Below are 23,895 nucleotides of genomic sequence, written 5' to 3'. Positions count from 1 at the left end.
CGAATCCTGCCATTCTCAACTTCATTCAAATGCATGTTTTTAGCAGTTCAAGACAGACCAAGCATTGGATTTCACCTATGCAAGAGAGTAGGATTGGTCCCATTCATTTAGTAAAGTCAAAGAAGGTTTTGCACCTGAGGTTTTCTGAGCTGAATTCTGATTCCAGGAAACGAAGGAACTGGTCTCGTCCTACTGGGTCCTTCAGCACCTCATCCATGGAGAAACCCCATCTTTTCACACGCTGCTGACTAGGTTCTTTGCTGTTTGGAGAGAGAAGGGAAAAAACAGATGGAATGCACATTTCTCCCTGCTGTCAGAGCAGCTGCTGCTGTTTCTGTTAAGCAGCAAAGGGAGGAAGATTATCAGACAAGGAGATGGTGGGGTTTTTCCAAGATTTTGCGGAAACACAAATTAGCAAATAACATACAAAAAGAAGCTATAAAGATCAGGATCATCATTAAAGCAACTGTACTATCTGGGTACATAGCAAAACAAGAGAGACAGTGAATGATACGATTTTCAGTGTAATTTCTGGTAGGTTTCATGTAAAGAACAGCACGCCATACTTGAATAATTATTCATTATGCACTTCTTATGTATCTCCTCAAATGTACCTTGGGATTTCTTATATGTCAAGGCAGAAATCTGCCAGCAGTGTTCCCTGGGCCGATGGTGGGCTCCAGGGCATCTCCGTGCGTTCTACAGTGCTGGCTGGTCACTTGGAAATGGCTTCAGATTTTCAGTTCCACATTTGCATCAAAAAAAAGCAGTTTCACTAAGGAGCAGTGCAGAAAAGATTTCTAAATATGGTTACTGCTCTGTGGCCTTTTATTTTTCAGTGCCTCTGATTTTTGGATGCCTACCCCTTGGAAGACTAAAAAGCCTCTCACTCCCACCCTCCATGATAATCACTCTTCCTTTCTGTCTCAGCTGGGACACTGAGATGCAGACTCCCCCAAAATCACTAAGAATCTTTCTCCTCAATTATTTCTTAATACAACCTTACTTACATAAGATGTTTGAATTGCCAGACATGTCGCAGAGATGCCTATGGGGAGAGGCAGTGCCTGGGAATCACAATGAGGATCCTACAAGACAGTCTACATCAGAGCATAATCTGGGCTCACAAAATGTTTGAAAGCTTCTGGTGTGATGGCGTCATACTATGAGACAACCACTAAAACAGAGCCCAGCTGCTCACGTTTGTGACAGTAGAGCCATTGTTAACAGTACATATCTATTAAACTACATGTCTCATCATGTCCACAGCGATTCCTAATCCTGGAGCCTCAGGGGACAGTGGCGATCTGTGCTGAAGACAAATAAGCCAAAGGGGTAAATAAAATGCCCGCTTCGATTTCCTCTTGGTGTAAAGATTAAGCAAAACTGATGGGCACGTCCTCACTCGAAGTGCAGATCATTTGGGATGGCTCCTCCTGCACTTGCCCAGGAGCCAGCAGTGCTGCAGACAGGGGCACAGATGCCAGCCTACCTGTTAAGTGAGCCAGCACGGGCGCGTGAAAGCCATATTTGTGCGGAGCTATGCACAAGCTAAGATCGGGAAATTTCCTGATGAATCCAGAGATCTCTGGCTGCTCTTCTTGCTACTGCACAATGTTCTAGCATGAACAAAAAAGCCAAAGTGCTGTCTAGAATTGAAGGCTTTCCATGATGTTTCCTGAGTCCTGAGTGCCATGAAGGATGAACTGTAGTGGCACAGGGTTGTCCATACTCAGCAGCTGGCCTTGCCATTAGAAGTGAGAGGCTCTTTGTTTTCCTGAGCAAGGGCTCTGCTCTCCTAACTGAGGAAACAACTTTGCAGGCAACACAAGGGGAACTCAGGGATCACTTAATTATTCATGCAAGTTGCAACTAGATGCAGATGCAGTGAGTTCTCTTACAATAGAGAATAAAATGGAAATACAGAGCTGTTTGTTCTTCCATCTCCCAAGAATACAACTTTCTTTTTTTTCATAAGCAGGAGAATCAACTTCCTTAACTCTGAAATTGTACCAGAAGCCAAGTATTTATTTTAAATGCCTATAAGGCTGTGACATCAGCTTAATTGTACTCTTCAGGGACAGACATCTTTTCTGGGATTTGCAGCTACCTCAACAGATGTGGTTATAACAGATGCCTGGATTACCTTGTGGGTGGGGGTTCCTCCGGAGAAGTATTTTGCAGGGGCTATAACTGGTTCTAGCCCTGCTAGGGAGGATGGAGAAAATGAGCGAAACTGACTAGAAAGGAAATTATAAAATATTAAAGTTACATGAAGAGAGACAGAGATTAGGGAACTAACAAGTTTCTGTGACTACCAGAGAAGCAAGTGAAAAAATCTTTCACATCCCAGACCATATGGCTGCTAAACAGGGAAAAAAACTTGCCCCTTTCCTGGAACATGGATTCACTATGAATTAGCTTTCTTAGGCTGGTAGCTTCTTAAACTTTACATTATTATTCAAGAATAGACAGGATTAGATTTGGCATTCTCTTTTCAAAGATTTGCTAAAGTGAACTCCCTGTTCAGATCTGGTATCAAACAGCAGCAGCTAAACGCTAGGAGAAGCTGCTCAGCACTTCCAGTAGCTGGCCACAGCATGTGAGCAAGTACTGAAGGTGGTATGTGGCATGGCAATTCCATGCTGTGATACTGCTAGGTACAGAGGCAGACAGGACAATTCTAGCCCCACTACAAGGACTGTGGATAGCCTATGATGGCAAGACACGTAGACACTGGCCAGACTTCCCTTGCACCAGCATCACGTGGGCAAAAGATCTAAATTGCAGTGCTGTGCTTGTTTTTTTGGAGAAACTGTCTGAGGTGCAAGGCATTGGAGGTCCTAGTGTCATTCCTCCTCCTTTTCATCTATTAGATACCATAACAGAGACAAGCCAGCTTGTTCACTAACAGATGAGGCCCAAACTCACTTTCATCATCTATTACAATTCTGACCTGCCAGGTCTCACACATTATGTGTGAGCTACACTCCTCTGGCTCCTGTGCCAAATCCCCCTCCACACAGCAGGAACAGTCACTGCCCTATGACCCATCCTATTCTGCCAGTAGCATCTTTCATGGGATCCCAGGACAGGAGCAGGGCTGGAGCACTGCAGCTGGGGGAGGACCAGAGAGCAGGCTCTCAAGGGTCAAAGGAGATGTGCTAGAACAATATTTCTTAGCAGTATACTAGATCTGTGGACTCTTAGACCTAGGTCTGTGCATGTCCTTGACAGGCATGAGAGCATCCACTACCTGACTTAGAGAGTACCACACATCAGGTCATATGGCAGTGGAAAGGCTGAATAATTCACACAAGAAGTGATAAAGCATAAGCTCCTGTTTAAACCTTAGCTATGTTACTTGTACCCTGTAAAGTTACACACAGCTTCCTATCCAAACAGGGCAGTGAGAGAAGCATACAAACAAAACGGCAAGACAACTCTAACATTACTTAAAACCACTGATTCTTACCTCATTTCAATGTCCCACAATGCTGCATCATCACTTATCCAGGGATTGGAAGGCTCAGCAGGAGTTATAAAGGGGTCATATTCCACATATTGCTCTGTGTAGGCTATTAAACTGAGACAAAACAAAATAAAAATAAAATAAAATAAAATGAAAGAAAAAAAATTGGGGCCTGGATACTGAGTCACATGTCAGAGAGCTACAGATTTTCTTTTTTTTCTTTTTTGTGTGCTTTTTATTTTTTGTAGGGATTAGTCAGCTTCTCAGCAACCACAGCAGTCCCTTTTCCCAAGGATGGTGCATGCAAGGATTCCTCTGCAAACGCGCACCAGCTCACTGCAGTATCTTCCTGAAGCTCATCTCTGTTGAGGTGCCCATAAAAAACCCAATGAAGCGACAACTGGTCCCCCAGAAAGCCACCGGATGGCTGTGAAGCGCATGTCCTCCTGTTCATTTGTTGCCTCTTGCCCTTTTGGGTTTTGCAGACTTTTGCATCCACTTAACTTTATGCGTTATGAGTAACTCATCTAAATAGGGTCATGTGCTGTATGTAGCTAAGAATATACTTAAATCTTTGGAGGATCACGGTCCTGAATGTCAAAGCTTCAGGCTATAGATGATTTTTTTTGTTACATTGGTATATCGTTTAGTCTAATGGCACTATTCTATTCAACAGTAGTTTATAATAATTAACTTGGAATGTAGTAAATTATATGCATGTTGGAAAAACACCTGACCTTTATACTGGCTTGCTTCACGATGAGCAAGATAAGACATATAGCCTCTAATCCTCACTAGGATGAGATTCAAAGAGCTTCCTGGGAAAAGGACTGTGCTTGCATAAGTGATTCAGGAATTCCACTGGGGTTGCAGCTAGGGGCGCATTTTTACAAAAGAAAGACAGCATATATGAAATAAATCAAAAGAAATTTGTTCTAGACCATATTGGAAATACTCTAAGGCACTTTTTAATTTTTTTTGCCTAGGTCTGCCAAGTAATTAACTAAGTTAATTGAGTCTCATCATACTGAACAACTAATCTCTTGCATCGTGATTGTCCATGCTAAACCTTACCTCTGGTCTTCCACATCTCAAAAAGGTAGGAGAATGAAAAGACCCTGTGAAACAAAGGGTCACAAAAGGCAGAAAGTTTCCCTGACCTGCTCTACAGTAATTATTTCTTTTTGTTTGTCCTAGCTCTTATCATGAGGCATTAAAATCACACACTTTTGTAACCACAGCAGGTTCCCATTGCCCCTCAGGGCACTCAGGGCTGTCTCATCTCATTTCATTAATTACATTTCATGACTGCTGTGGGTCAAGGGTTGGAGGAGGGAGCAGCGTCCAATTTCAGAAAGCAGCAGCAATCCCTGAGACATCAATGAGAGAGAGGGTTGGTTAAAAAAAAAAAACCAACAAAAAGGATCAATCAGAAGACATCTGCTGTGAAACTTGAATTGCTCCTAATAAAATAATAAGAAGGCATCAGAGGCACTAGCACAAGTACTAGAAAATATAAATGGGGAAAAAACTAAATTAGATGAAACAAGGGGGAACTGCTAAGCACATTTTTCTGATTCAGTATAATGACAGCAGCAGAATCACTGCCTTATTGTCTACAGCAAGCTACAGGCAGGGACTCCTAAGGGAAAGCATTTCTGTCAAAATGCAGACCTGGACTTCTGGACTTTCAGGTGATGCACTGTAATTCTGGTAGAAGCAGCTGTGGGAAGAGTTCCCTGAAGGTTGCACAACTTGCCTTGAAAACTCAACTGTTTTACAATCAGGGGGCCCTGGTGAGCCTTCACAGCAACTTTGAAGAACTGAGAGGACGGCACTGATTTTCACCTAGGGAGCTGAGATTGCTTCTGGTGGGAAGATGCTCTGGTTTTCCCCAGCCATGTCTGTGATGTCACATGTAGTGGAATTGCACTAACACTACACGATGCAGTCTGGGAAAACAGCAGCTAGGAATATATCGATAGTTTTGCTCAACAGTTCTCATATCTCACTGCCAAATCCTAAACCTGACAGTGTGCAGGTCCCGAGTGGGGAGAAAGGAAGTGTAAGAAAGGAGAAGAAAACTGTTTCCAAGGTGCCTGGACCAGCTGAGGAATGCCTGCTCCCACAGCTGGTGCAGGTCTACTCCTAGAAAGGAAACAGTGAGGAGGGGGAAGAGTATCTTTAGTAGCAGCCATTTATTTCATGGAAGCTAGGGATGAGCTTTTGAGAGCCTTTCCATTCCTCTTCTGCTGAACAAGGGCTATCCCATAGAATAGCATGCATTAATGGAAAATGTGACTTGTCTATCACTGTTAAAATAATTTATATCTTATTCCTATAACAGAATAGATAGCAGCTTATTTCCCCCACTACCCCCTGCCTCATGTACTCCTCATTACTTCCCTCACCCCACCTGAAAGTGCCTTTGCGCTGTACTGAAAAAGTGGCAGGTGGTGCCACTGTCAGGCTTGGCTGCCTAAAGGAGCTTGCCAAGAAGTTGTCTCCTGCACCCCAGTTTGCCACACTCTCACTTAAACGAGTCCTGCCAAGCCATTGGACTCGCCAGCCCCTCCACTTCCCTCCCGCCTACTCTGTGACACCCCACGTCCAGCTGCCCTGCCCACCACTCCCCGCACCAAGCCCTGGGACCCTCCAGCAATGCTGCCATCCAAAGTCATCACAAAACCAAACACTTACTCACAAGATATAAATATCAAAACCATGATTTTCATTGTTTATAATTTCAAAATGAAACTTTCAAAACAGGAGAAAATAACTTTTTGATTGTTCTAATTTTATTTACTTTTCTCCTGGTTATCAGTTTGCACTGGTTTTGATAGCAACATTTTCTTCTCCAGTTTGGATCAATTTTAAAAAAAGCCCAAAGCCCTTTCAAAGCAGGAAAATTTTCTGTCCAGTTTTACTGAAAATTAATAGGGTTTTTTGGCATGGACAATTTTACATTTATAATGTCAGTAGCTCCTAATGAACTTGAACAATAAGTGTGTTATGTGGACAGGATCTGATGGTCACAAGTAAAGGAGTTTTACTGAGTCCATCTTATTGAGTAAATACCTACCTAGAAAAAATTCAAGCAAAACAGATCTGTTTGCTTGTAAATTAACCACCTGGAAATTATTACTGTCTCGGCATATTAGGGTCATTGTAAGTAAATTCAGTACAAATTGACATTTTTTTGGTAAAGCCAAATATATCTTCTTAATAAAAAAGAACCAGAAAGCCCAAAACATAAATATGAACGCGTCAATTTCAATCATACAACATAGCCTATGCAGGATTTCAGGGAGCCTCTGAACATTTTCTATTTAATTGTATAAATTTTCATTTTAATTGTTAAACTTTATGAACCAATAAGAACTTACTTTGGGGCTCTCAACATTTAATTTGCCTAGTTTAGTACACACACCCTAATTACAGGTGCAAGCACTGCAAAGCACATATCATAGGGTAATCTCTTTTTAATTTGCTTAAATAAAAACTCCTCTGTTATTTCTCTACAAGGCATCAGCCTTTATCATGTCCCTCATGTTCAACACAGTTTTGCTCGAGAAGTGATGTACTGAGGAGCATGCCAATCCCTACATTTGTCTCAGCGATTCTCCTGCAAATGTGCATAACTTACAGGTATCTAAGTAAAGGAGCTGACATTCCCAATGAAATTTGAGCTTGTTCTTTACCTGTTCATACTTTCCTACTGGAACTAAATATTCTGCAAGTCAGATTGTGCCCTGATTGCCTCTATGAGAAAGCCACCTCTTAAAACACTGCCTTGAGTAGGCCAGGTACAATACCAGCACTTTCCCACAGGGTTTCAGTGGGAGTAGAAACTGGCCCTACAACCCCATTATGAATCAGACACGAACATCATGCACAACAAGATGCAAATGCAGCTCCCTCCCCAGAACTGTGCCAGACTAACACAAGATGCACACTGAGAGTTCACCCACAAAAGAAAAAAAAAAAGAGTATTTTCAAATTGAAATAGGAATTACTTTTCTGCAAATAAACTTTAGGGTTGTGCAAGGGTGGGAAACAAAAGTACTGCAAGACTTCTTTCTTTTGTGAATAATATTTCTTTTGCTCCTACAGTACAACAGCATCCTCATTTTTCACCTGCTTTTTCTCAGTGGCAGAAGAGCAAGTGCAGAAGTGACACCGGTCAGCAGACAGGCAGCACGGCTGGTCAAGGAGTGGGAAGGATGGATGCAGAGAGAGGGGACCAGCCTTTGTGCGTTCCTGCCTGCTCTCTATTTCTGGAAATGCCAGACTGGAGAGGAGGAAAGAATGGGAAATCATGCAAACAGGGACACTCACCTTTCTGCTACTTTGGACATCTTTAAACAATGTCTCTCTATCTGCACATTCAGGAAAGTTATCTAAAGAGAGAGATGACAAGGACATTAACAATCCATCAGCTCTACAGCATGCATTGACAATATCCTAATACACTATTGATTTCTCTTTCCAAACAGCTAGAAAGTAACTCAGAAGGAAATGGGACCCTTCCCTAGGTATTAGAAGAAACTTATTAATTGCTTCCAACAGGAATCTCCATTTCCTATGGCAAAGCCCCAGGGGAAGCTTCAGAGGACCTAATTAAAAGTAGGAAAGGCATGTATTTGGGGCCGAGGTTCCTAGACTACTCAGGGTGCAATATGATCTCCTTTTTACACCACACTCCTCTCTTCCATTTCTCTGACTGGCACCACAAGACCAATAAAGGCTTTACAACACATTAGCACTCTGCTATGAACTAGTTCTTCACAGCACCCTGCAGCCTATGTTGCCTATGATGGAAAAGGTCAAGGAATTTAGTGTTCAGGTTTAGTTCAGAAGACGATCCTAAAACTGGCTGCCTAAAAAACATGTTTAAAGCTGCCTTTATTAAAACGCTGACCTTGTGACTCCTGTCTGTACTTCAGTGTGCTGCTGCTTGTTGCAGGAAAGTAATTTTGAGGGACAGCTCCCTGGGTCAGGGCAAGGATGTGCGAGTTGGCTGGCCATTCCTTGGAGTGACTGTGCAAATAACTTTTTCCTAGTTCCCAAAAAACTCTGACTGTACGGTCTAACAGTTACACACCAAACGATGCCTTTCCTCACCACCCGTCCCCAGCCTGTGCCCCAGTATGCCAGCTTCTTCCCTAGCCTTTGTCACTGCCCATTTTTCAGGCACCCTCAGTGAACTGGAAATTAATCTGTCTGCTGGTCCACAGACAGAGTAACAGCAGATTCAAAGGTCAGTATTACGCATAACACGTATCATCATACAACTGCACTGTTCAATGAATCTATCTATCTATCTAATTAAATACTTCTTTACATCAAGTATGTGAGAATCAAGGACAGGTAAAGCATACAATTGGTTTTGCTGGTATCTCAAAAACTGTATATGCTTTTTTCTTTTTTTTTTTGCTTTTTTTCTTTCTTTTTTCTCCAGATAACAATTTTCAGAAGTTGCCACCTAGCCATCTACTTACTTGTTTCCGAACATCCTCTTTTGTAGTTTTGCGTACAGGTTGGGAAGGCATGTGTACAGGGCTTTGGGGCTGAGACTCCTCAGTAACCCCGTATACAGACTGTGAGGAACCAATAAACAAACAGAAGAGATTACAGCATTTCCCTCTGTCATGCAATGAGGCAAAATGCAGTATGCAAAGCACTAAAATAACAACCAGCAACTTCCTACTGTTTATATTCACACAGGTCAATAATCATTCAGCCTGGAGCAAAATTTACAGATCAGACCGTGCTTGCAGACACCTGCACTTGGAAGGTCTGCAGGCATGTTAAGAAAAGAGATTACTTAAAATGTTAAAATGTAGCTGATAATTTTGAGGGGCTCTGAAGGCTTTGTGTCAATGCTTGCAGGATGAACACTGCGAGTGGTCACTGTTGTGAACTAAGGGGAGAAAGAAAAGACTAGAAACTAACCCTATGGCATTTTCTTTCACTTGGTTTAATTTCTTGTTGTAAAACTACACATTGAAGAAAGTTCTTAATCAGGTGTCAATAGGTCACGTTCATGTGAACCTTTCTAAACAAATACCTTAAGATTGAGTTGTAGCCATTCATTTTCAGGACAGAAACCTGCACTGAAAGTAATACCAGTTACCCTTTCAATTAGTGTTTTTTATTCAAAATTTATAGGAGACATATGAACAGCTCTGCTGCAATATAACTACCAATGGAAGTTCAGGAGTCTGGTGTCCCCTCTAGAACAGGTAACAAGTGATAGGACAAGAGGAAATGGCCTCAAGTGGTGCCAGGGAAGATTTAGGCTGGGTATTAGGAAAAATATCTTCACTGAAAGAGTTATCAAGCACTGAGACATGCTGTCCAGGGAAGTGGTTGAGTCACTGTTCCTGGAGGTATTTAAAAGATCTGTAGGCGCAGCAGCTGGGGACATGGCTTAGTGGAGGACTTGGCAGTGTTAGGTTTACAGTTGGTCTCGATGATCTTAAGGGTCTTTTCCAACCTAAACGATTCTGACTTTATATACATAGAAGAGCTATAACTTTCTGGAAGTCCAAGACACCCAAGTTGCTAATGATCCAGCCTTTGAAATGATTAAGGCTGGTAAACAGCTCTGAAAAACCCGTGCCCAAATAATTTCTGAAAATGGGACCTAGGTACTTTTGCCAATTCTTTTTAATTTTATAGGAGGGCAGAGCCAGCAGACATCTGGGATTCAGAGCTCCTTAATGACCTTCTCAGCTCTACTCATCATCCAGTCTGTACTACTATGCTGGTAAAATGGGAATAGCAAATTCACCAATCAGAACAAAATGAACTGATATTTGAAAAACACTTTTATTGGTTCCTATTGAGTAAGTCTGATATACTGTAGGTGTTAAGTGTGATTTACATTAGAAACAAAATAAAACAAACCCCAAAAATCCCCTGCAAAAGAAACCAAAACCAGAAACTCAAACTGACCTTTTTCACCTTCTGTGGGTTTTTCATACGGCGACACTTTCTAATGTCCATTTCTGTGGTGTTCACACAGCCCGGCTGAAAAGAGATGGTAATCATATTACTCCTCTGTTCGCTATCTTCATGCTACCTTACCTTTCTAAAATATACAATTAGATCTTGTCCAAAACCCCTTCCTGAAGTTTGTGTCCCATAAATTATCCTTGCTAAGCAAGAGACTGCACATACCCAAAGTTGGCATCTCAGCATCCAATCCATTTACTCATAACTTTGGCACCAAAAGGAAATATCTCAGCTAAGACGGGAGCTTTTTCTAGCAAGTTTGAGCCAGACTGGGTAAGCTGTTTTTCTTTTGTACGTATAAACAATCTTCAAAAGTTCACATTTATCATATATTTCCAAATCAATAGTTCCACGCATGCACAAGCCTAGAATGTCTAAAATAATCTTGTAGACACTTGGTGTGTTTTGAAGTGTGAGGAAAATCCATGTGGTGATTTTAAAGGCAGTGTTTTTGTGCATGGCACAGTGCTTACTAGTATTAAAACTTCGCTGTCACAACATGGAAAGTCTCATAATTCAAAATGAAGCTTTACCACAGGCCTGTGCACATCCCAGAATGCTCTTTCCTGGCTGTCCAAGATCTTTCTTTCTGTTTTATCTTTTTTCCTGTCGATTCTGAAAACAAAAGCATAAACATTATGAGTCAGTGTACAAGTAATGCTTTCTTCTTTTGTTACAGTTCCTAGCTGGGGTCTTTAACCCCATGAGAAAAAAAAACACCAACACCCAGAAATCCACCTTTTTTAACAGCAATGCCACCCTCCCACTTGCAAGGCCATGTGCCATGAACAAAACATCACTGACCTTTATTCCAATATGTGTTAAAAAAGATTCTCCTACGAACGTGGAAAATTTATTTTAACATCTCTTTTCATCTGGTGAGGAAAACAACTTTTCCCAATACTCTGTTCCCAGACCCTGATTTGACAAGCTGGGGAAGTTCATGGCTTTGGCTCTGTCAGGAGCCCCACTGGAACCTCTTTACGCCAGGTGAAGCTCTGGGCTGGAGCAGGACAGAGCTCCACATCAGGAGGTCTCATTGCACCCCAGTGCCCCAGCAGTACCACTGGCATTCCCAGCAGCAACAGCAAGAGCAGCACTTGTGTCCCTCCTTAACAGCTTTGAACCCTAAAACCTGCTCCACCCCCATGCCCCAGTGTTGGCAGAGCAAGGGATGGCACCACAAGTGACCGGAGCTGAGCTCGCTGCATGGCCCCAAGCAAGCCAGCACTCGCCCAAGAGACACATGGTTGGGCACCTCAGTAACTCAGTATTTCAGCCCTGATGCAGCCAGTGGATTGACTCTCGCTCAGAGCACCATATCACAGGCCACCCGAGGCTGTTCAATGCAACTGTTCCCCTATTTCTTGACAGCACTGAGCAACCTACCTCTGGTACTTCGCTCCCGCGCTCAGCCCTACACGTGAGCACAGCGAAGTCTCCCATGGCGGCAAGGCAGGCTGCAGGGAGACTGGCTGAGGCACGGGGAAGAAGGAACTGCCTCTCCTTCCAGAGCAGGATTGAAAAGCTGACAGTGTCCCTGTACTGGTTTCCCACATTGCTGCCACCCAGGGAAATCAAAGCAGTGAGGAAAACCCCCACACCAGCTGGGATTTGTGACCACCAGGTACTCTCCCTGTTTTTTGTTTGGAGGGGCAGTGATCCTTGGCAAAGTCTGTGCTAGAAATGTACCAAGAGGATAGGAAACAGCGGACTGAAACTGAAATTTCTGAACACCCCTCCCCACAAAAAGCCCAAGTGCTCCACAGTTCAGTATCACTCTCTGAATATCTCCCCACACAAGGCTGCGATGAGAAACCAGCGCTGCAGCGGCTCTGTACCCACACAAAGACAGAGCAGCTGCCGTACTGCACTGAGGACACAAGCACAGACACCCAGCCCCAAACTGCTTTTTCTGAGTGAGTCCTTCACACCTGGCCAAAGAGGACGATTAAGTCTTCTGCCAGCCTTACACCACACACTGCACGCAAACTGGAGGGAGTCTTTGGAGGCCTCATGATCACCTTCATGGGGACTTTGTGCTTGACCCAAGTTCTCAGTTCATGTCCCCAGACTTACTGGTAACTCAGTATTTCACATTTTAAACTGAAGACACAACATAGACGCTCTATGGCTGCAGTTTCTGAGCAATGTAGGTATAGCAATGGAAATCCTGTGTGTGCAAACACAGACATGGAAGGTGGAGCAGAACTTGATAAGCAGGAGGAATGTTTTCAGGTAATTTTGGTTTGTTTTCCTGTTTAGTTAACTCAGGACCATGAATTACACTGTGAAGTTCAGCCCTGCCTTGTTGGGAACCTAACCTGATGACTGAACCATTATTTGAACTGGGAACCAAGAAGCTGAAATTAGCCAGCAAAAAAAGTTGATAGTGGCCAGTCCACACTTAAGTTTCAAAGAAAACAGAAAGGAGAAAAGACAAGTAAGCAACAGAGATCATATAAAGAATCTGATATTTACATTTCTTTCTTAGGTAATAATTGTATGTTGTAGACAGAATGCAGAATTTTGTTTTGACTTAGATTTTCTTTTTTCATCTTAGCAATAAACCTTTAAGTAACTGGAAGTACAATTGCTATTGTAACTTCTAATTTTCTCTTCCAAACAGAACACTGGTATTCTGGTTGGAAAAAATCCCTTAATTACCTTGTAATTTAAAAGATAATTACCACGTACTTAAATAGCGCATAATTACAATGTTATTAACCAAAGAATTAATCAAAATTCCAAAGGGTTAATCAAAGACAGAGACATATACCTCAGCCACACCCTCAAGAAACGATGCTCCTTAACTTTTTATCATCTAATGCTGAAAAAGCAAATTCCTTCTAATGGTACAGAGTGCCAGTACTGGTGTTCTCACGTGCCATGTTCACCAACCTTTCCATTTTATAGGTGGCAACTACACGCACAAAATGGACACGGAAGGTTTTAGACACTAGTATACAACCCTGCCCCATATTCATTTTGCAGCAATAATGAAAAACATTGAAAGGCTTAAAACTGTTTTCACAGGGGAAGATGAGAAAAAAAAAAAAAAGAGTTCGATTATGAGCAGAGGATAGGAAAACCCCAAATACTAAATCTGAGTAAGTTTCACATTAAGTTGTAACCAATTCTCCACACTAATTTAGTAGCACAAGGTGGACTGCAGAGGGCAGAGGTACAATGAAGTCAACTGAGGGTTGGTATAAATGAGAGAAAACCAAATCTAGTCTGATGTAAATACTACCCTCATAATCACTTTGAAGTGGCACTGTTTTAAAACTCAGAAATACCTTACCAGCCTAGAGTAACACAGACAGATGACAAAGTTATGTTCTTTCCACTTACACAAAACAGAAATACTACACAAAAGTAGAAGCAGAACGGGCAAGTGAATTGCCCACGCTGCCATGGTGAATTCCGGCTCAGGAGCTCCTGACCAACATTTCCATGTTATAATTAAACCCATCTTTCAGGCTCTGGCACAAACCTTCAGAATTGGCTCTCTTGTTTCTAGTCTGCCAGCGATTAAAATTCACCAACACCTTCTGAGCTTAGTCACAGTAAAGACTTTGACAAAGAAGTTTTATCTGTACAGAATCCCCTTCCCTTCACAGCTCTAAATAGTGGTGTGGTTCAGTGCTTCAGGTTTACTCACTTCACTTGGGCCTCAGCTTGCATGAAGATGAATTCCCACTTTCTTGCAAACGCTCTCTGAAGTCTTGCTAAGTTTTCCTGTCAAAAGATGAAAATAGTAAGAACTAATCCCCGTAATTACAACAACTGTTTAAGAGCACAGTTAGCATGGCAGGTGTTTTATTCAATTTATATATTTTTTTAAGCTGGAAAACTCAAGACACAAAGTCAATATTGGTTTCAGGTGAACTCTCTTGCAGGCAAGGCAAGGCTGTAACACATCCTTTCAGGCTGCAGCCCCATAGCTGCAGCCAAGAGGGCCCTGTCAGGGATAAGTAATGGAGTGTGATGAAGACAGCTTAAGCTCTACTATGAAAATAACGATGGACTTGTTCCCAAAAGATAACACTGAGAAGCTCTGCGAAGCTGATGACTTTCATTTCTGATAGCAGATGGCTGCCACCTGCATGTTTTCCTCGCATCCCCACTTTCCCTTCCTCCCCCCACTGCTCTTTTCTCTTCAGGCTTTTGCTAAGGTGCAAAGCCTGAGCATCCCTTGCTTTGCTCAGTCCTGGTCGCCGCTGAGAGCCTTTCGCAGCTGCACAGCACTGAAGCCTGGGGATTGCCAGGATGATTCACAAAAGGAAATAGCTTGTTTGTCTGAACAATGAACGTATCTAACTGCAAAGACTGAGCCCAGATGCAGCCTTGCTCTACGCCTGAGTAAAAGCTCTGGTCCAGATCCATTACAGAGAGTGTTGTGATTTGAACACTTGGAGGTGGATGTGACTTCGTCACAGCTCAAGGTCGAACTCTGGACATGGCCAGAACCTCAGGCTCAAATGGCACCCTGAAGTCACATATCCACACCCACTCTGAGAAGGAGGCCTATGAGACCATTAAGCTGATGCTCTTCTCCATTATAGCTGGTTCAACTATTGCAAATTTTCATTGAAAATGAACACTATTAGTTCTACTGCTGTTCTTTTTATACCAATTCCCTTTATTTCAAGAAAGTGCTTAAGTGCATGCATTTCACTGCTAGAAGAAATCTTCCTATTATTTACTATAAACACATGTATAACTCAAGGCATAAAGCTTGGCCCTGATATACCAACTCCATGTAAGAGTTTTAGTCCATATACATAGAAGAAAACAGCTAAGCAAATGATTTATAACTGTGCTGAAATGTGATAATTTCCTTAACTGTGGCGACAAGGAAGAACTACTTGTAATTATCTGCAAAACCAATTTTTTGTGTGTTTCTTGTTTTAAAATTTTGTTCTAAATTATGTTCACGTGTGCCCTCTGGAGTAAATATGCCGAAGCCAATGAAACATCACCAATTAAAGCAATATTTGAATTGTGCATATGTTCGGCCAATTAAAAACGAAATTGAATGCAACTATGCAAGCTTAAGCCTATCTTCAAGAGCCCTGCTCTACCAATATAAATGGGGAGCAGGGGATTATCTATGAACGCTGCAAGCAGAACCTAAAAATAAAAAGATGTCCCCTGAGATGCTTTGTAGAGATTCTTTTTGGGAACTCCGGGTCAGTACTGATGCCTACAGAGGAGCATTCTCAAAAATGTGTACTAGATGTACTGTAAGCCTGTTTGTCTCACTTGTGCTTACATCTCCATTGCTGGATCTGCTTCAGCTCCCATAATGACTAGGAAGAGTCAGTGCCATTCTTATCTGATTGTCTCTAATTAACAGAACGAAGTTTGAATGCAGAAGTAATCTCTAATTGTGCAATGCAATATTCACAAGAAAAATGAGAGACTGCCAAGATCTAATTATTTGCCATCACTGGAGCATTGCTACTCTCAGTAGACAATGATGTGCAAAAGTACTTAGCCATAGCCTCGCTGCATGTGTGTGGGAGTGTGTGCGCTGCTGAACAGCCTTTTGTTGCTTTATGATAGATCTTTAGAGTACTTACAGTTAATTGGTTGGCTGTGAGCAATTTTAATGGTTTTAATAATGAAATCAGCAATATGCAGAAGAGAAAACTCAGCAAAAGGATGTGTAAGTGCATGCAGATTATTATATTCCTTCCTTTATGCCTGTACTTCAAGATTAGAACTCTTGGGAACTCTGGATGCATTTCCAGGGTGGACTAGGTAAGTGGCAATTTTTGCATGCTCTTCACTGAAAGGACCAAATGGCATATATATGTATCCATGTACACAGAAGTTCCAAAATGTAGATGGAAGAGGTCCATTCTTGGAACAAAATCCCAAAATACATGGAATATAAATGTTTTCATTGTAATAAACATGAACACAGAAGTCCACTAGAACCAGCTTTGGAAAACAACCCCTCCAACGAAAAAATCCACATTTGAAATTCAGCTGTCAAGCTAGTAAACAAAAAAAAGTCAGTATGATACCAAGAAAAACTGAGCTGGTCAGAGTGTCACACTGCTGGTATTCAAAGAAACTCGCATCAGCCCTGCCCCTCTTGCCTCTGTCTTCCCACTCCTCTCCACCCAAACCCTGCAAAATCTGAAGCCAAGGTAGGGGACATTTTTATGACTCATCATTTCATAACAGTAAACATGCCTTGAATAAGCTTGGAGTCAGTTCTTTACATGACATATTGAAAACAGTCCAAGTCTAATATCTGAAAACTTTCTTAACTAGATGGGTCAATGGCTTTTTAATTGCCCAGCAATGCACCTGAAAATCCATCAATTCCATGTGTCAATATCTGCTATATAAACCAGGAACTGTTAACTGGAAACAGGAAAACAAGGTAAACTTCTGTGTAATTTGCCCCAATCTTGGAGGTCTGGCTATACCACAGACACTTTACAGTGGGACACGGCAAAGCCAGGGCCATTCCCCAGTCATGTTCCTGATGTCTCCAGATCAGCCTTCACATGATTCTGACAACTGAAAAAAAGACACAGTAAAGGCTGACCCCAAAGCACAAAATAGCAGCATTCAGTTGGCAAGCAAAGCTCCCCCTGAACCCCCCCAGCTTTAAACTCTAGCAGCAGTGTACCTACGGCTTCATAATCCGCCAGCTCCAGCCGAGCTTTGTTCTGCATGGTCCGTTTGCAAAGATAGATGGCTAAAGGGAGAAACAGAATGGAAAACAATTACAGACAGATTATTAGTACTAGACCTTAAACCAGAAAAAAGTGGTCCATGCACTGTTCATTCTCATCAGAAAGCAATGTGAGCCAAGGAATGAGGGCTGAATACCCAGCTGACATTACCCACTAGTAATCTCAGAGGCCTTAAACATCTGGGACATCTCATTTAGAGTGCTGAGAGTGGATGCCAGGACCTAACAAGATGTCTGAGAAAGGCACAATTGCTTCTGGGGCTGGTAAAAGACTTAGCATTAGCAACCTGTTCCCCTCAGTACTTTGAGAACATGCCTGCCAAAGTGAGCAGCCCTGCACTTCTTTTCCCCTTTTGTTGAAAAAAAAAAATATATTCAGGATATCACAAAGAAAACAGAAATACAGGCCAGATCTTATTAAAGGTATGGTATGAACATCTTCAATATGCTCCACCCACTTATTCTACAGATTTTAAATCGTTAAGAAAAGCCTTCTCACATTTCACCATAGGCAGACACTGCAGAAATTGATGTGGTTTGGGATTCTGAGGGTCAAGATGAGCCCAGTGCACAACACCAAACCAGTCCCAGGCTGCCTTCTGGGAAACCCTCAGATGAACTCGCTAAGTCACCTCATTTCCATTACAGGCTGAAACACAAGGAAGCCAGCACACCCTGAGTATACAGCCAGGTCCGAACAATGTAATAGAGGTCCAGTGCTCTCATTTTGGGATGAATCTAGACATGAATTTTATAGCTTCCTTGTGTCTTGCTCATGCTGCAGGGCCAGGTACCTATTGTCCAACAGTGTACCAAACCAGAGCAGGGCAAAAGCCAAAGCAAGCATCAACTGCAGAAAACTGTAATAAATCTTTTTCAGCTTTTTTTATGAAAACCAGGGGATTCGGGTCCATGGGTAAATACAGTTTTTTGACACCTTCATATAGGTTTTTCATTGGAAACCTCTCCTTCTACTGAAAATATATGAAAAAACCCCCAGTGCTACTCATGTAATTCTATAATTCTGATCTTATTCCTTTAATTCTAACATTCATATAATGAGATAATATTATTCATGGTTAAACAGAGCTGATCAGTTATATATGTTTATCCATCTCAAGGGCAGTTTCCTCTGCAAGCCATGTACAACACCAAATAAAGTGCGAGTCAGTCATCTCACAGTTTTCTTCATGCTAGGCAGTGACCTGCCCATTAGCAAGTTAGTTCCTGCCCTGTGAGTGGATCCATGCAAATAAAAAAAGTACGAAGTGCTGCTGGGATTTCAGTTTTATTTGGGTCTACTGCTAGTTTGGGATTAATTCTGGGAAGACCCCATCTGTACAGACCTCTGATATGCAAAGACTGATTACAAGCATATGCTAGAGCTTTCTGGGACAGATGAAAATCTGTCACTCCAGGGCTCAGAGCTAATGCAGCTGCAGCTTGTCCAGCTGTAGGCCAGCTCATACAGGGCTATATTTGGAGGTGTTCTGCTCCACTCGATGCCCCTGCAGCACAATAATCTGATTGTGAAACCAGTTATTTATCAGATACTATAGGAAAAATCAAAACTTCCCTCTTCAGATTGTTATTCTGATATTGACAGAATACATATTTGGCACAGTTCAGACAGTTATATATGGTGACTGTAAAATCTGGACAGTGTTTTGCATATAATGAACAGCATCATGTTTTCTCCTAAGCAGTTCCCTTACTGGGATAAACACATAAGTCTGTGTTATCTTCCCTGCAGATGAGAACTCCAAATGAACTATCACATGACAGACACCATCGGAGGCTACTTCTCCACCCCAGCAAATGATTTCCAGAATCCATAATGATGAGTAATTATTGCCCAGGAAAGAAAAAAAAAAACCAACTGATTATTCAGGGAGGAGTTCTAAACTGATCTTAGATTATAAGACATTTCAAAAGAAGGACTTTCAGAAGCTCCTGTTTTATGAGTACACACATGGATTTCCTCTTGCAATGTCACACCAGGATGCAACGATTGATTTTATCATTTAACTGTAAAAGAAGTGCAGTTCTGGAAGAGACAGCAATATTGCATGCAGACAGCTTAAGATAACACCACTGACATATTTTCTTTATGTATTATCACTGTCTGCAGGCACTCACATGTTTAACACACCATGTTGTAGTTTATTAGCTCATAAACCATGCTCAGTCTTCTCTTTTTTACCTGCTATCGTCTGGTGATCTTAAAAAAACGGGAAAAATAAGTCTGATGTCATATATCAGAGAACTTTAACTATGGGTTGCCATCAGTTATATACTGGTTTATTGATCAGCCAGATGAGTGCCCAGATGAGGTAACTTTTTATTGATCAACATATCAGATTCAGCTACAGATCAGAGTATGTTCTCCCACAAAAGCAATATTGGCATTATCTAAGATCCCCAAGGAGCAGTATTCTGCTTGCCATAAATCCCGCCAAAACGAACAGAGCTATGGGAGAACGGAGGTAATGGCAGGTAAAACCCTGGCCCCACTGAGCTTGACAGCTACGGCTCCATGGGCTTAAGGCACCCTGGGATTTCACTTCATGTATTTGAGTCGGACACACATCTGCCTCTGATGCTGCAGTCTGACAAGAAACTGCTGATAAAGGGTTTAGATGGCCAAGAGTAATTATTTTAAGGACATTTTTTTTTTCCATCACACGCTTTCTGTACTAACTTTCTACAATGAAATAATTATACTCTCACCATAATCCGTGTTTTCTGGTTCCCAGCAGTTTGAAGGCCAAAAGTATGGTGCCTAAGAAACAATATATGCATTTTTGTAATTTAGGAGATGAAAAACGATTCAGATGCAGAAAAACATTACAAGTACAAAAAGAAGAATCACAAAGTATAAATCCAGTCTCTGCCCTCAGGGGAAACACTTCTACATATCTCAGTAAAAGCGAGGATGCTTTTCCAGGAAGGTATCACCTTTAACATTCCTCACTGCAGGTAAACAAAGATGCTGAAATACAAGCATCTCTTGAGGAGGATGTCCAATATCCTGATGACACTTCAGACACGGTTGCTAGCCCATCTGAACATAGACCTCTTACCGTCTATGCCCAGAACCTTCTCTTTCTCCAGGAATTTACAGACACCCTGAAACTTTTTCTTTTTTTTAAGAAGCATGAGAAACCTCATGGCCTTTTATATATGCCACACACCATTTGCTTTTTGGAGCAGCTACCAGTGTGGTTGGCAGCCTACAAAACAATTTACTTTTAAAATATAACAGATGGCAGAAGTCAAAACTCAGCTGATTAGAGTCACTCTGCTAAAGTTCTTCTAAGCTTACTGCTTCTGTTTTCTATCCAGATCCACATATTGCAGTTGCTGCAATTAATTACAAGATATTACTACATGTGGCTGTATTTCAGTTTTACCATGAATGAAAAATACCATTCCTGTGATCCATACAAATTACAGAATACTGTTTTGCATTACTGAGGAAATGCCACAAGTGGGTGTAGGACATTATACCACAGACTATTCCTTGCACTGAAGTACAGTGAGAAAACATGATGGCATCAAACAATACAAGGCTCACTGCTCCTCACTGATAAATATCTTATGATCTTAACAAGATGATGAGTTACTGTTAAAGGAGGAACTGATGCTGGGGTAAAAAGTAGGAAGAAGAGAGTAATGGAAAAGAAACATGATTCTATCAGGTTATTTCTGCACTAAACAGCTGAGGAAAACTGTTGCAGGAAATGAAAACTGGCAAAGAAAAAGCAAAAGTTGTAGGAAAAGATAAAGGAAAGAAAAGAAATGTCAATAAGCAGTCAAAATAATTTGATGACATGGTTTACACTGGCTTAAAAATAAGGGAAAGAAATTAAATTATATTGAAATTAGCTCCTGAGAGCTGCACAGGATAATTTCTCATGGTGTCATTCATTTAAGATAGAGAAAAATACAACTAAATGGGCAATCAGAATTACCCCTGCTTCTGTCAAGTCTTACATGACAGGAGGAGCAGGACTTTCAGAAAAGCAAAGAAACTGTAATGAAAAATCTTAGTCTGAATGATGCCAGGTAACCAGAAGGTGGGATGAGATAAGGGGAGGTCTGTGATCTCCTGGGCTTCTTTGTTCACTGTGTCATTGGTCTTATATGATAACACAATACCACATTAGCAGTAGAACAGTAAGCATGAGCAGCAGCAACATCAGATGCGAAGAGAACAGGCTTTTCAAATAAAAACTAAAAAAGAAGGGAGGAAATGTAAAGGAGGAACAGGACAGTGAACAGAAGAGAGGTCACAGGGAAGACAAGGGAGCTGGCTGTGATCATCTACCAGAAAACCACAAATTCAGCCAGCAGGATTAGGCAGTAGGACTCCAGGTTTGAACACATTGCTTCCTTTAAAGTTATACAATCTGTCCAAAAGGAGTTGTTGCAGCACAAGCACTCAGTTATCTAGAAAGCTGACAGCAGCAGATTTTGGATATGGCATAGAACTCAAGCACAGGATGCTTTAAAAATTCAATACATCTGGATGCACAGGGATACTGATGATAGAGATGTCCCAGCTTAGGTGACTGCCAAAGTTACATATGTTTTGTAAAAGATCCAAAGCCTGAAGCTTGCCCCTTCCACACCAATCTGTAATCAACAGAGGACAGAAATTTGCATTTTCTGCTGTGCCACAGCTTGAATGTCTAATTGCAAACTCTGAAGTTTTCGTGGTCCATTTTGCACAGGAGGATGTCTTCTCAATTTTATGCCAGGGTTAGAACCTGAAAGCCATTTTCTTTCTCCTGGTTTAGTTCAAAGTTTAGTACAACTTCCTTGAAATCACATATGAAAAATAATCATAGGACATATCTATTCATTTATGTAAAAACTGTGGGTCAGAAAGTAGAAAGAGTGATTCAGAATTCTAAAGCAGATCTTTTTGAAAGGACTTCATAACTTCCTAAGGCCTCTACCAAGATAGCCTTAATCCCTGGCTTCATAGACTTAATGGGTGCTTAGGGATAAAGAGCAGGTGATTTCAGCAGTATTATTGCAGGGACAGTAGAAGGGGGCACAAAGGAGGCAGAGGGCTCACTGACCTGAAAACGATAGAATGTCCCATCATCTTTCAGGGTAAGGACATGGTCTGAGATTGGAAAGACGTAACCCTGTGCAGCAATAAGACTTCCCAAGTGTATTGCTTCCCCTGCAAAAGAGAGAAAACAGCGCGACTGAGTCAGGAAGATGTGCACTGCTCACTCGGCTTTCAACAGTGGCTCTGCAGATGACTCACATGAAGACCTGGTGCACATGTGCTTCTCTGTACACACATCGCATCCTTACACCTTCCAAACAAACCGTGCAAAGCAGAAGAGCAGAATTCAGCCTTACAATACAGATGAAACACTGCTCAAGTGTTTAATCTGCTGATTTTGTGTTTACAAAGTGTCACATAGCAGTTCAGCTCTAGAGTCTGAAATTCAGTTCAAAGCACATTACCCACCACAGGTGACAGCTGACAAGAAGCCTGTTCCATCAGTGAACCCCACTTGCTTCTACCAAATCTGACAAGCACCTGCAACACCGGGTCATTAGCAGCATGTTTATTCATAAAGACAAATCCTGACACTGAATGAAGCACTGCCATTCGTTAGAGGAAACCGTGCAGAGGCAAAGGCGAGTACACACCCTAGCACTGCCAGGGCAACCTTCACCAGCGCAGAGGCACATCTGCACAGATTTTCAACCAATGTCAGCTGTCAAAAGCTGCATCAACTGTCTCAGAGTTGCAAAATACACACCAGCTGCTCATGCACCCCCAGGTAGATAATAAAGCTATTTTCTGCAGCCGAAATTCAGATTTGAGACTTAACTGGAGTCATAAGAAGGGATGTGCATATAGGGATGCCCTGGGTAAGGCAACACTGCCTCTCCCTCTGCTTTTACATGGTGACAGTATGCAGCAGAAACAAACTGGGTTTTTTTCCCCTTTCCAGAAAAAGAAACTTCTGGACCTGAAGAGATTTTCTTACTCTTTTCCCAATAGTTCTTAACTATGCCAAAATGACATCGGTTTGAGGAGTGAACTATTTAGACTGTACCCATGCATTGATCACTATTTATGGCTGATTATTCATTTATCTATCTGCTGTGATAAATTAGCAGCCATTAATCTGATCCCATTATGGTGTCTGTGTCATCCTTGGTCAGTATGTCCTGTCAGTCATGTCTACCTTTCCCTGCACCATGAAAACCTGCCACTGCATTTGCCTGCTTAACCACACACATCCGCCAACTCCCTTTCTAAGTCTGGGAACAACCTTAAAATCAATCAGTCTTTCTTAGGTAGCAACAATTTCACAGACAGTCTAAGGCTCCTGCGAAGTGCTTTCTGTGTGTTGCAGTGTAAAGCGTGAGACTTAATTAAGATGTTGCTTCTTATCTTTCTCCCTCCTCCTCCTCTCCAATGATTAAATCAACCTTGTTGTTGTACTGGTATTTTAGATCACAGCAAAATAGTATCTACCATCTAGTGGCACACAAAATACAGATGGAGTATCTGCTCCTCCCCAACTATGATCACCTTACCTGGATCCTCAATGCTGAGGTTCTTCATAAGCCACTGTACAATATCAGCACCTTGAGGAAAAAGAAAAAAAAAAAAAGTGAAGAAAACATTAAACAGTGAGAC

The 23,895-nt window shown here is 41.8% G+C and overlaps 1 protein-coding gene across 9 annotated transcripts in view; it reads right to left on the bottom strand.

The window, feature by feature from the left end:
• Positions 1-23,895, bottom strand: part of RGS6 (regulator of G protein signaling 6) — a gene marked incomplete at its 3' end in the record, with an annotated part of 299,068 nt that overhangs the window by 49,935 nt on the left and 225,238 nt on the right. For all 9 annotated transcript variants that reach the window (XR_013929786.1, XM_080397630.1, XM_080397629.1 and 6 more), the window contains 11 exons: positions 23,793-23,843; positions 22,304-22,410; positions 19,944-19,995; positions 17,152-17,216; positions 14,157-14,233; positions 11,026-11,107; positions 10,433-10,507; positions 8,974-9,072; positions 7,811-7,872; positions 3,476-3,586; positions 135-260 (listed from right to left, as the gene is read on the bottom strand). Coding sequence is in view for 8 of the 9 variants with exons in the window: in XM_080397630.1 (XP_080253756.1) it covers positions 135-260; positions 3,476-3,586; positions 7,811-7,872; positions 8,974-9,072; positions 10,433-10,507; positions 11,026-11,107; positions 14,157-14,233; positions 17,152-17,216; positions 19,944-19,995; positions 22,304-22,410; positions 23,793-23,843 (907 nt within the window). The remainder of the gene's footprint in view (positions 1-134; positions 261-3,475; positions 3,587-7,810; positions 7,873-8,973; positions 9,073-10,432; positions 10,508-11,025; positions 11,108-14,156; positions 14,234-17,151; positions 17,217-19,943; positions 19,996-22,303; positions 22,411-23,792; positions 23,844-23,895) is intronic.

Source organism: Falco punctatus (genome assembly GCF_963210335.1).
Source record: "Falco punctatus genome assembly, chromosome: 7".
In the NCBI taxonomy this organism is placed as follows: Eukaryota; Metazoa; Chordata; class Aves; order Falconiformes; family Falconidae; genus Falco; species Falco punctatus.
Note: the sequence above shows the minus strand (reverse complement) of the source record. Positions and strands in the feature narration are given on the sequence as shown.